Source organism: Photinus pyralis, unplaced genomic scaffold, assembly GCF_008802855.1.
Source record: "Photinus pyralis isolate 1611_PpyrPB1 unplaced genomic scaffold, Ppyr1.3 Ppyr1.4_LG6, whole genome shotgun sequence".
NCBI classification, from domain to species: Eukaryota; Metazoa; Arthropoda; class Insecta; order Coleoptera; family Lampyridae; genus Photinus; species Photinus pyralis.
The window spans coordinates 10156628-10170058 of NW_022170663.1; the positions used below are offsets into that span (position 1 = coordinate 10156628).

The following is a 13431-nucleotide window of genomic DNA, read 5'->3' on the forward strand; positions in this document are numbered from 1 at the left end:
GTGTTAAAATTCGGAGTGGAAGTTAACCGCATCTATCAGACAGAACTGGGAATGACTTATGACATATCCATGAGAAGCAGACCTATAACAACTTTGATCACCCATAAAGGCATGTTTCCCTATAAGAGTTTGATGTTCGGAGTCTGCTCCGCTCCAGAATTATTTCGACGGATACTTCTGTAGTTGGTGGTTCCATTTTTGGGTTTGCTTGTGGAATTGAATCTCTTCGGTTTCTTACTGCGGTTGTTTTCATTTGGCCAACATGATATTTTATGTACAATTCCATCTAGAATAACGTTGTAATGTAAATTTCCTGTTTGTGATGTTTGCACTCCTTATTTCCATTTATACGCCTTGTTAGTGTACCACCTTACGTGAACCTTCTTACCAATGTTGAATTTCTGAGGCATACGTGTCCTTATTCCTCTATTATCCTGTTCTGATTTTACATTCGATCGATCTTTGTCCTTTGGGTCTTATATTATAGTCAATATTCATTTTTTGTAACATTTTATCGTTGTTAATGTCGTTTGTGTATACATTTAACGCGTGATTTGAATAAATATCACCCCCATCTCTAAGTAGAGATCAACATCAACTTGATGTTTTCGTGTATTTGAATTTTTGTTTAGTAATTTTGTATTATTCGCGGATTTTAAACATTCGCCAAATGGTCTTTGGGTTCACATTTTGTACAAGTTTTAGATTTAACAAAACAATCATTGGCTTTGTGGCTTTGATCACCACATCTGAAACACTTCTCAAATAAAGAAGCTACCTCAAAAGGCTTTGCATTATTGAAATGTTTCTTTTCAAACTTTTTTTTATATTCCAATACTGCATTCATTATAAGAAGGTAGTAGATGGCGCTGTGATTGAAGTAAAAATATCCAGCACTGCGAACAGAAATAAATCAAACGATAATGTCGCCCTTTCATTCCAAGTAGGTCTGACCCCCTTAGTGAGAGGGGCTCATTCAATTTCCATAATCTTTCCTCCTTTAAGTTATCGCAATGAACCCATTTCTCCACTTTTCCCTTGAGAGGTTCGATCCCCATAGGGAAGTAAAGCGATATTTCCGATGGTATTAAAGGGACGCGTTAAATATGGTGATATGCAATTTTTGAAACACCGTAAATCATACACTTAAGTAACTACGTCGGCAACTGTATTTGTGATTTAAGGGTAAAAGTGATAATCAATAGATTTACTTATAAACATAAAGCTTCGCGGCCTGTAATTATTTTTGACCTAAATGTGATAAAAATGATAGGCTTTTAAGGAGTGGGTTACTTTACAAGCTACATAAACATTCGTTTTTAACCAATTCGGAAGTAAACAGTAGTTCTTGGTTGAGAAGGATTAATATACGTGAAATAGACTTCATTATTTAGAAATGGTGGCGTTTTCTTTATCTTTTTTGTCAAATACCAGAGTCGCATTAAATCGAATATTTGATCTTCCCTTAAATAATGCCAATCAAATTGTCACATTTAACATAATTGTTTATGTAATCGTTCTCTTCTTCGCGAAGGAACTCAAGCAATAAGCGAAATTGGGGTACTAGGAAAAATCATTTTATGTACCTTTGCTTGTCATTGACAAAACCTATAAAATAGCTTAAATAGCACACCGGACAAACAAAATCAGAAATAAATCACGTGAAAAGAAACAAAAATGATAATAATATAACTAGCAATAATAGCGTGTGACTAAATATTTTTAATTGTTATTATTACGACGATAGCTTTGGTAATTATTAACCGAGCTGGCATGCAAAGGTACTTCCTGAAACCTTTCCAGAGAATTTAATATGAATGACATTACATTAAAATATGTGCATCTGCATTAAATTAACATACAGTCGCGTGCGCCTTGAGAACGGAAGGGCACTATTAGATGTAAGGGACGATAAACTTAAATATTAATAAGTGAATAAGATCCTTACCTTTTTCATAAAGGACATTACATTAGTAGGCAGCATGGTGTATTGTCCTCGATTTAAACAAATCTAATAACCATATAACTCGAAATAATTGATGACGGTTTTATGCTTTTTCATGATTATCTCGCACAGCTTAGGCATTTTTATTGTAGACCTGAAACAAGTACCACAGTAAGTTATAATTACATTTAAATTAAATCGTTTTCGGGGTGTAACCGAATTTAATAAAATATTCTTTCCCTGCGTTTCTTCCAGGTTATTACATAATGTGACATTCTTTTTAAACTTTCTTTGTTGGCACACCAACTTTTCTTTGAATTATATATTTTCTTATGGACGTAATATCTCTAAGTACGCGTGTAATGTTAAAATAAACAAGATACCAAAAATCGTATACGATTTTCAGGAGGGAATTTTTTTGTCATTCAGGTCACATTGGGAAACCAGACTTTTAATCAGGCTCATATTCAATAGCACTGGTCCTTGAACTCGTAGAAATCGATTGGCGAAGGTTTGACATCTCTGATGTCTCTTTGCGTTTTCGAGTTAGACGAGGAACAGACTGACGGACAAAACCATCACTTATGGGGAAGTTTTTCTTTCGAAAAATTCTTCTAAAAACCAATATAATATGTACTTAGACATTTTTGCCACTCAAGAAGCACCTTGGCTGTTCCATTTTAAAGATAATTAGAAAAAATTTTTGGACAAATAAGGTTTACAAAAACCGATCGTAATTTTTTATACACAATAAATGGTTTTTTTCAAACAATCCGTAAAATTTTTACGTGGCTGCTGTTTTCAAGGTGTCGAAGTTTACGCGTAGGAAGGAGAAGCGGAATCAGACCTCGAGAAATAAGATTGTCTGGGATGTTCAAAGAAAGGATGTGTCATGTGACCGGTGTCATTATCAAATTATGTTGTTACACATTAATACTCAGAAGTCACCGAAGAAAGAGGATGCCATAGTAGAGCAGAATGTGTATCATCAGTCACTCTCAGTATCCTCCTAAATACTTTGAAAGTTAATATAGTTGATGAAACCGAGAACGCAGTCTCAGTTCGGATAATTGGAGACACCGAGAGTCAAAGCAGTTATAGAACTACTAAGGCAGCACAACAAGGAAATGGGTGTCAAAATTGGAGAAGAATTTCTCGCAAGGAGGAAAGCTGTCGTCACTCGAAAAGGAAGATAAGTTCGCAGTAGGACTAAAATCTTTACACGGAGAAACAAGCGCCTTGTTTTCAAACTGTTGGTAAAGAAGAGCTCTATGCAAGGATCAATTATGATCCTGAAGGGCCTGGGTTTAATGGACTCTAAGAAAATGGAATAATGCCCTCAAACGTCGAAATCACGTTTTAACTGAGAAGGTGGTCAAACTAGAGTGGGGACTGATAGCGACGTCTGTGGCTAACACAATCGTCTCATTGCTCCCAAGCCCGTCAGACCTTCCTGACCTGACACGAAATTTGGACACCATCGGCATAAAGGGCCCAATAAGTAAGAAGTCAAAGGCGGAGAGAGACATGGATGCTAGTAACTTCTTAAAGACGGTTCAGAGGGAGGATAATGGAGGGTGCATGATAGTTGTCCTTTGGAATCGAAAAGAGGAGTATCTCCCCACAAATCGCACAGTAAGTTAGAAGATGATGGAATCAGATACAATGGAACTAAGTGGATTGACTACGATGCAGGCTTCAATTTGTGGGAAAAAGAATGACTCATTACGGAGATGTTGGACATTTCCTACCTCCACAGTGGTACTACTTCCGTGCGGCTAGTTTTCGACGCATGATTTCATATTCGAGAAAAAACAAGTTTCTTGCTCAGGGACCCAATTTGATTGAGTTGATTTCAAATCAAAAGTGTACCTACGTCAAGAAAACAAGCCATTCCAGGAGCTTCTCTGTGGGAAGGATATGGTAGCTGTCGGGAAGTGAAAATTTAGCAGCACAATCGAGTTACCTTCGGTCTCAATTGTACATCCAGATCCTGTTGCGCAGAAGATGAGAAATTGCTTTTATGCGTTTCATCGCATGAAGAATAAGAGAGCTGCAAGAAAAAGGCAAATGCCATTATGGGAGATGCTCTAAAGTAAGTGTAAATAAACTTATTCTCCAAGTTGTGGGTTTTTTTTTCTATTATTCACGCCCACAAGCGGCGCCCAACTTGGGGCTCATATTTTATAGAACGTCACCGATCATTAGACCAAAATCAAAGATGCACCGAAAAGAAGACGCGCACACTGTAACTATTCGGATGTCCGAGGTCATTATCAAAGAGCTATTGAAAACAATCGAGCAGACGCAGCCCACCACCGGAGGATAATTCACGGAATACACCGCCCGGTTCAACGGATCCGGAGACGTCCAGGCATTAATTGACATTACCTCGACATATAGTAACTGCGTCGGACGAAAACGCCCTACGCGGACTCGCCATGCTGCTGGAGACGAAGCGGTCGCGTAGTGGCTGCGAGTCAAGAAGTTCATCATCTCCTGGTAGGATGCCACTTTCCTGCGTTTCGCCCAAAGAAAGCGGCACAGCTCTTCCGAACGCAAAAAAGCGCAACAGGCAAGACGGAATTATCCACCGCCTGTTCCATACTTGCAAGGATCGACGAGGACATCAACAAGACACTATAACTCTACATGGTTTACGGACATCTCCATCGGCGCGTCCGCCACGGAACTACGCGAAGGACGGCACCGCTACGTTGACCAGCCACCGCAACTCAAGTCTATCTAAAAGTAAGACACCCCAAAGAAACCACGCTGTGCCTACTGCAAATACCTAAGTCACACCGGGGCCGAGTGCCGAAAACGTACAGAAGACACCACCAGGTAACGTAATCGCTGCTTCTGGAATAAACGCAGAGAATGTCCGAACTGCCAACAACGAATAAGGGCCGCGCAAGTATACTAAATAATAAAAGTGTTAAGTGCTACGAGAAGTGCGTACCTCGACATAAGCGCACGGTAAAGCATCGCCGGCCACACGTGCCGCGAATTTTTCTTTCGTGACCTAAGAATTGAACATAATCCTGGGCGACAGGAGACCGCGTCCGCAACACGTGCTTATCACCGTGTGACCAGTCACGTTGAAGGACAGAACCGTCCTCACGGAGTCATTCTAATGCCAAAAGCTAGGAATCGAACGCTCCTCGTTATAGCTTTCATTCATGCCGCTATAATCATCCTCAATATACCTGAATGTTATTGGCAAGATACATTATTCAGATAATCATTTACCGAAGACACGCGAACAGGATGTCTTCTGTGCGCGGCATAAATCGACCAACCTTCACGACTTTCAAAGGGCCCTGTGATCAAGAAAATAATCGATCACTTCGGAAGTCCGAACGCAAATACGACTGATTCCCTCCAGGGAGTGATCTCACAGGAGTACCCGATTCCTCACGAATTCCACGATGCCCCACCGCCGGCGCAGAAAAAAACCTTCAGAGAATTTCCAGCTCCTACTGTTGGACGGACATGCGGAAACACATTATCGAATACTTGAGGAAGTACTAGAGCCAGCGATACCAAGCCACCAACCAAAACCGGCAGGACTATTGCAGACCCCAGCTCCTGCTAGGCGATTCGAAATTATATCCATTGAGCTATCCGAAACAAAAACCAAAGAAACGTGGATACTGATCGTGGAGGATATCGTCACACGTTGGGTGAAATTATTTGCACTGCTGGCTATACTGGTAAAATACGACCACGCCCACTGTCCGGGCAAACTAACACCATTTAGTTTTGTGATGAACGCCACTAAATGTAACGCTTCGGGATATACATCCGCCTACCACTCAACGGGAAGAGAACTAAGTACCATCAATGATTGTACCACGGACGAGAGGGCAACCATCACAGCCCAGACCTTCATACCGGATATAATACCGTATCTACTACGCTTCACTGACACCCTAAGACGCCCAGTTAAATCAGGAAGAAATTCAAACGAACTCCAAAAAACCCACGAACGCACTTAGAACGGAGGAGTAACCACATACCCCTTAAGTAAAGCCAAGAAAGCTCTAAATTCATGCCACGGAGAGACGGAGCCCTACAGAATCCTGCAAGCCTTTCGCCAACGTCTTACGAGAAAGAAGACACAAATCAAGAAAACCAATAGGCCTATTTCTAAGCTTCAAAAATCTCAAGTTTCCACTTTTTGACTATTTCATGTTATGAAAATGCAGTATCTATTCGATCAGATGCAGCGAACAAATCGGAGAAGTATTACCTGTGTGAAAAAGAGAGACAGAATGGACTTTTTAATGATTTTCGGCTTATTTTTTTTCAATTTAAGAGAAAGGATACTATTATTCCCCTCATCTACGTTATTGATTAGATATATGCACCTACAATTACCTATGTTTGTTAAAGAGCATTGTCGATTTAAGCTTGTTGATTGTGTCAACAGCTTTAATTCGCCTGGATTTATTTGAAACCCCGTTTTCGATATGCCTTACAAAGTATGAGAAGGATTTGAATTGGAGACGTTGGGTTCCAACAGTTACTGGACTATCAGAACTACAAATGTAGCCTAAAAAGTGGGTCCTATTAAGTACATGCTCGAATTGTGTTACTGTTAATATTACAATTCGAGTAAGCGCCACTTTATACCTGCTAATAACCGTTTGTACTTCGCTATGATTAATTAAAATGAAGCTCTTCTATAACTCTACACTTTGCATTGTTTCTTTCTACACTTGAAAGAAACCGACAATCCTCATAACGAAACAATAATTACCCACTCGTTTACTTTTCTTAATTGGATACTCCGTTGCTAACACGCACTTTGTTAATTAGTCGAGCCAAAACCACACCACCTCGAGTGTTTACGTCATTTTAGAAACTCATTATCCGTTTATTTCGCTTTTATATATCCAGTGCCACTTGAAGATAGCTACTTATTTACAAATTACATGCCCGATGTCGTGGGTATCGCTTTATTTTCGCAAACTTGATGAAATACGCCCTACCCGCTGTCCAAAATTATGAGTGATAACATGTCTCGTATATGCAGACTGTACTGGATTATATATACGGTTAAAATCAAATCGAGGCGTCATTGTTTCCCCTTGATATTGGAAAATGTTTTTCTACGTCTTCTTCGACAATGCACACACGCAAAATCGATGTGAACGCCGGGTTTAAAAGTAGTAACCATGTTTCACATGCTAAATACTGTAAACACGTTGCTTGCATTTGTAGCTAAATTAATTAATAATTCTTGCAATTTTCTAAAGAAAGTTTGGCATAAATTTATCTCAAATTACATTAAACTTATAACTTCCACTTGAAAATTATTAGTTTCCTTAATTATTACGAGTTCTTTAGTACAACTGAGTTAAAAATTCCATTGACAGCTCTCAGTACACATATAACGTGGGATCCAAGAAGGATTTACGTGGAGTTGCCTTTGGAGGTTCAAGTTAAATATGATTTCTCATGTAAACAAATTTAATTAAATTAATTTTCTCATCTTATATAATAGATTCTTAGATGTACGTTCAAGGCTGATGAGTGAACTTGAAATAACGAAGCTATAACAAGTTCAATTAATACAACCTTTAACAACAAGTGTAGAAAAACTATAGTGTACTACACGTTTCAAACACTAGTGTGACAAACCGTTATATTCATGTGGCAACTGCGCTTTTCAAAACCTGTTGTACAATAGATACCCAAAAATAGCTGTACATTTACCTATATTTACATAAGCAATATCTGTGTTAGGAATCTTGTTGTTTAATATAATATCTACATACAAAAATCATTACAATTTCTGTGTAGAGAATTAAACCCCAAACGCCTTATTGAAGGCATTTTTAATTTAACAAAAATCTTAGTTTGTATGTGTAGTAATCATAGGCGTAATTTTTTTAGGAATCCCAAGATCATTAATTTAGCCAATGATTTATTTCATTATAATAATCCTGCGACTAAATATACATAGATTAGGCATCTAATTCATTGCTAATCCATTTAACATTTTGCATAATTTTTATAGAAGCTGGTATATCGAGTTGGAAGAAGCATTTACGAAGCACTACATTATTTTTATTACATCCCAAACATTGTCACAGTCAGGACTCCAACATTCTGCAATTAATACACATACTGAGTGACAAATTGGATTTTCTCCACGAAATACAATATTAAACATGGCGTATTTGGTTTCAGTACTAATGTAATATAAGCGCAAACTGCAATATTTGCTCTAGGGCGGTATAAATTACACAAACCGTTATTGCTGCTCATGCGGCACGCGCACAACAATTAAATGAGGAAATTGCCCAATTATTCGCAACCCTAAACACATTTCTGTCGTTTCGCTTCCGTAAAAATTCTTTGATATTCTTTTTCCATTGCGCTAATTAAATACATGGCCCTTTACTTATATTCTTTCGCAAACCCTGTACTGAAATTGTTTGTTTATTCTAACCTCACCAATATGATCACTATGGACACCCTATAGGTGCAGAGACTTTCAGCAAAATTTAATTCGATCTATAAAACACTGAATGAAGTAATCGAATTTTAATTTAAATTAAATTAGGAAAATTAGTCGATAGTGAAACTAACGATAAGGGTGATCGTTTGATTTCGGGGGATATCGCCTTTAATTTAAATCAAAAATGTATTTGCACGCCTTTACGTTAGTTTGCACGTTAGTTTTATAATCCACTAATTTCGCTGATGTACTGGAACTTTAGGGAGGTTCCGGTTCCATAATTAGAAAATTTTACAACACCAACCTCTCATCAATTCGCAACTGGCCTGTACATTTGTAATTGGATTCATCATGCTCCAACTGAAAACATGAGTAGAATAACGTATAAATACTGTGTTATCAATTACATGGACTTTTTATTTTAAAATTAAAGGAATAAAAGCTTCCCCCGTTTTTCTGTGGTGTATAATGAATGTGTTTGTACAACGTGACCAACCCCTAAAGGAGGATTAATGTCTCGATCAATGTTGATGTGGACATTTCTCATTTCAATAAATCAGATAGAATTTTGTTACAAATAGATGAATTTAGGGGGGACTTTATCAAAGTAAAATTTAATTGATTTAGATAAATGATGGCACATGTGCAAAGTTGTAGATAAGTGTGACGTAAATAAGTACTTGCATTTGGTCGGATCTTGCCGAAGATGAACAATTATGATGGAGGTGGTTAATTTGACAGCGTACGTAACAGTCCATTGCGTCTAAATTCAAATACGCACTTTTCCGGTAGTCAACCGGTGTTTCAAAGTCTTGTTCGTCAGTTACATTAAGAAGAGAAGAAGTAATACAGGAATAGTTTCCGATTGCCGTCCAAAGTTAGTACATACGCAATTAGTTGCAAGTTATAGAAGCGAAGGTGATTTTTTCAATTTGAAATTTGGGTTTTCGTTAAACTTAAAGTTTGTATCCGAGCTGGCGCGGCGGTTCAATCGACTGTATCCTGTTAAATGGATTGGGAGCGAGACGGAGGGGAGGGCAGAATGGCCGGGAAGGGAGTCCGCGTTCAAAGGGCATGAAAACTAACAAGATGACTGAAAGTGAATATGTAATTAAAAGAAAAATTAGTACATATACATTTTACATTTACAATTAAATCACACCAGCGGGCGAAAGTAGCGGCAGTCGGCGGCAACGTGAATGCGATGTCGGTGGACCGGACGGACTGATTCGAGCGCCACCAGAAGATTAAACCCTTGCTTCTGGCCAAGGTCGGCGGTTTCGGAACGGTCTCGGAGGCTAGGCACAATCGGTAGCCGAAGACAGTCAGTTGAAGAAACGGCTTAGTCCAGATTTCGGCGGGCCGTTACGTCCAGAGAAGTAACTAGAACAGAATTACGGCATTATTGCTCTAACTGGAACGGCAGAAATAAAGCATAAATTAATTAGCGGTAGCTACGGGAAATCCAATACAGGAAAGGCAGAGCAATACTCCCCTTATAATTAACGGAATGGAAAGTATCATGCGCTTACCTTCCCAATGCTCTATGCAACACGACGAAAAATCGAAAGATCCCCCCTAAATCATGCTGTTATCTTCTATAAACTTCCCAAAATACGAAGATAAAACGTCAGAAATTCCGGCCGATCTTTTTCCGTATTTCTCTTAATCAGGCGCGCATCTGGAAGTACCCGATACGATTAATTTGGCCAACACTGTGGTAACATCATTAATTAGCTATAGTTAATTATACTCACCAAAATAGGTAAGATGAAATATCTAAATTCATAATTCTAATTAACAGCCACTGTCTCTTTGAATTTCTCGTGTCAGGCAAAATGTCTCTACGCGCGACTTTGCCGGATTCTATCCTAGTTTTGAATTAACATTGGAAACCATCGTTGGATTTTAATGGACGAAGGGAACTGAAATCATAAAATATTAATTTCTCCACTGGTTCGCCACAGCTGAGGATGCTACAATAACAATGCGGGAACAATTATAAAACTGATCATATACGGAACTAGTATCCTTATCAGTATTAGTTTTCCCTTCTAGTTCTCACCCCTAAAAGAAATAAATAAATCCGGAAGCTACAGTTGTATTGGTAACGAACTTTCATATATACCGAGTGGTTATTAGAGCTGGTAGCGGTACGGTGTATTCATAAATTCCGGTATGAAAACTGGGTGCTTCGTTACAGAGGTTGTTAGATACAGCCCTTATGAGGTCGACAGATAAAATACGGTACCTACCTATAAATATGTTTGTAAATAGGTGGGAATGGATTATTCTTGAGACGACTGTACGCGGTGTCGAAGCTACGCTAGTCGTTTTCGCAAAAGCACTCATAAGCCAATCGGTCCATTAGGCGGATCCCGAAGAAAGAAATCCAAGCCAAGAGCGAGACATCATCTTCATCGAGATAGTCATATTGCGGACGAAGGCTTTCACAGTATTTCCAAGAAAGTAAACAAAACTGCCACATTTATTCCGCATTTATTGCAGCTGCTAGTCCCCGCTTTGGAGGGTATGAGTTGTTGATATTTGAATTTTTATCATCGAAAACCCTACTCCATATTTACATTGATAATAAAGGGAAAATTCGTCTAATAATAACAGATCGATGAGCCAGCGTTTAGCGAGTAAACAATAATGCCAGCCTCGGAAGTGACTGCCATAAAAGTGTTACGTTGTTACTGATTGTAGTTCATTTGTACTGCATTGAAAAGTAAGCATTCCATTTCTTTGATATACTAGGATTTTGGAGTTGATATTTCTATTTCATCACCTACTCTTTATCACCGTAGCCGTAAACGTTTACTTTGTATCATTTTGTGTTACTCCACACAGAAAAATAGAATTCGTCTCGAGAAAAGCGTTCCACGATATCGGAATCAATGGCAATAAAGTGAATGTACAGATAAGCTTCGAGAATACCGTAAGGATTTATAAATGTCCTTACGTCAAAATTAAACGGATACTAAATGAAATTTAATAGTCGTTCTAGGAACGCAAGTGGCATTTACAAATGATGGTAATTAATATTTAAAACGCTATTTGTATATAAAATTAATGCCATTGCTTTTGTTTGTGTATTTCTTTGTAAATTTACCCTTGGGGAAAAATCGCCCCTATTTAATTATTGCTTGGAATAAGTTAGGCGGGTTGTTCCGGTCCAGGTCGTAGAGCGCGAATGGTTGGTGGTTGTTTATAACCGTGAGGATAATTGTGATAGAAACTGTAGAAAAGGTACCATTTGGCCTGAAGATAGGGAATGGGAGTATGGCTCTGGTGGTTTATATACCTAAATGTGCTGATGGTTTCATTTTCTGTGCATATACCTAATGGATGCGAAGTTACGGGGTGAGTAATTAGTGTATTATGCAGTTTATATAAATGACAAGTATCTAATGCCTGGTCTGAATTCAGATTTCAAGCAAGATTATAAGTATTATTTTAATATAAGCGACTCCCTCATGAACATTTTCCTACTATTCAAAGATGTCCCCCGTGGGAATACCCGTTTTACCTTTATCTTGTTTCCAAAGCAAATATCGTGAATTTATCTAAGAAAAATTCTTCCATTAAATTGTAATGTTGTCATAGTAGATCTTCCGCTCCGGATGGAAACAAAAACGTCTCTGAAAATATACAGCCCTTTAAAAAATTATGAACGGAAACTTTTAAATAAATTATTTCAAATAATGCACCATTGACTTATAGTTTCGCTGTTTTGCGTCACATATCAATGTGGCAATTTTAATAATTTATTCACATCGCTTTGTTACTGTTATTCTAATTATACTAGCGTCCAGTTCGAATACAATGTAGTCCGTCCCTGACTAGTCTCCGCGCACTTAAGCGGAAAACACATGCGCCGCCTGTGTGGTCATGCATGTCGCGTCAGCGGTTACTGAGGTCATTCGTTTCTATTGCACTCACAGTGCAGGTTACTAGTACTTTCCATTGTTATCTAATTTGGTACGGCACGGCCAAAGCGTTTTAAGACGTAAGTAGTCACTAACTACCTTCTTTTAGCAATGGGAAACTAGAGGCGGGAGCTCGTAATTTTAGAGCAGTGAGTACATCAGCCTCTTCCACACACACACACTCGCTTTCGTAAAGATCGCCCTCGGAGTAGGCCCCAGTGGCGCGACGTAACTCTGGATGAGTCTCCAATCCGACTACACCGGGACGATACAGGCCTCTCGGAGGATACTCGCAAGCTATTGGGCCCGAACCCTAGCAAACAGAAAACTTTCAATTTGCATCCGGAACCAATATGGCCCCACATTCTTTCTCACGGCCTCACACAAATATGATCGTCTCTCCAACAAATACGAATTGAAAATTGCAGATTGCTGCTCCTCAGGTATGCAAAATCAGGGACGAAACACGCTCACAGTACCAAACGCAACTGAGTAAAATTTTGGGTGCTTTAGGGGACGCCATTAACGTCTTTTTGGAAGAGGAACTCAATTGACCCAAGGAAAGTCGGATCTTGCCCAGTGTGGCAGATTCAAGTCGCTTGTTCAACGAGATCTCTTCCAAACGGCGTCAGCTCATTTTCCCCTTAATGGAAAAATTCAAGGCCCAAACACATAAAAAAAATCGGGGAAGATCTCCAGCCTGCCCAACTGCCCCCACCTACACCTCTTTTGCAGCCTTTGCGCCCCTCAGAAAAAAACAGTTGGAGAGCAGCTAATGGGCATTTAAACAGGAGAAGCCCGGCTAGGCAGACGTCGCGGAAACCTCATATCCGCAAAGGAAATCGACTTATCACAAATGTTAAGGGTAAGTTACCACCTCACTTTTTCCGGCCGTCTGCAACTATTTAAATCTTTGATTGATGGATACAAAATTCCTTTCTGTTCAACGGCTCTATAAAAAGTGGTCCGTAGGCGAAGCTTCTCTACTGAGACGCGGTCAGTGATCTCTCTCGGCGCAATCCCCAGACATAAGCCAGTAGCCGGTCACTTTGTACCACCTATATTTTTAGTAGACAAACGGT

The 13431-nt window shown here is 39.1% G+C and overlaps 1 protein-coding gene across 4 annotated transcripts in view; it reads right to left on the reverse strand.

Moving 5' to 3' along the window:
• The window catches only part of LOC116173317 (regulating synaptic membrane exocytosis protein 1), a 159843-nt gene that overhangs the window by 109838 nt on the left and 36574 nt on the right, over window positions 1-13431 (reverse strand). For 2 of the 4 annotated variants that reach the window (XM_031490697.1, XM_031490701.1), the window contains exon 2: window positions 1949-2099. The exons of 1 other annotated variant lie outside the window; for it this stretch is intronic. In XM_031490697.1, the coding sequence (XP_031346557.1) occupies window positions 1949-1984 (36 nt within the window). In that variant the 5' untranslated portion in view covers window positions 1985-2099. Of the gene's footprint in view, window positions 1-1948; window positions 2100-6583; window positions 6953-13431 lie in introns of those variants that run through there. One more of the 4 variants, XM_031490698.1, reaches the window with a different exon arrangement.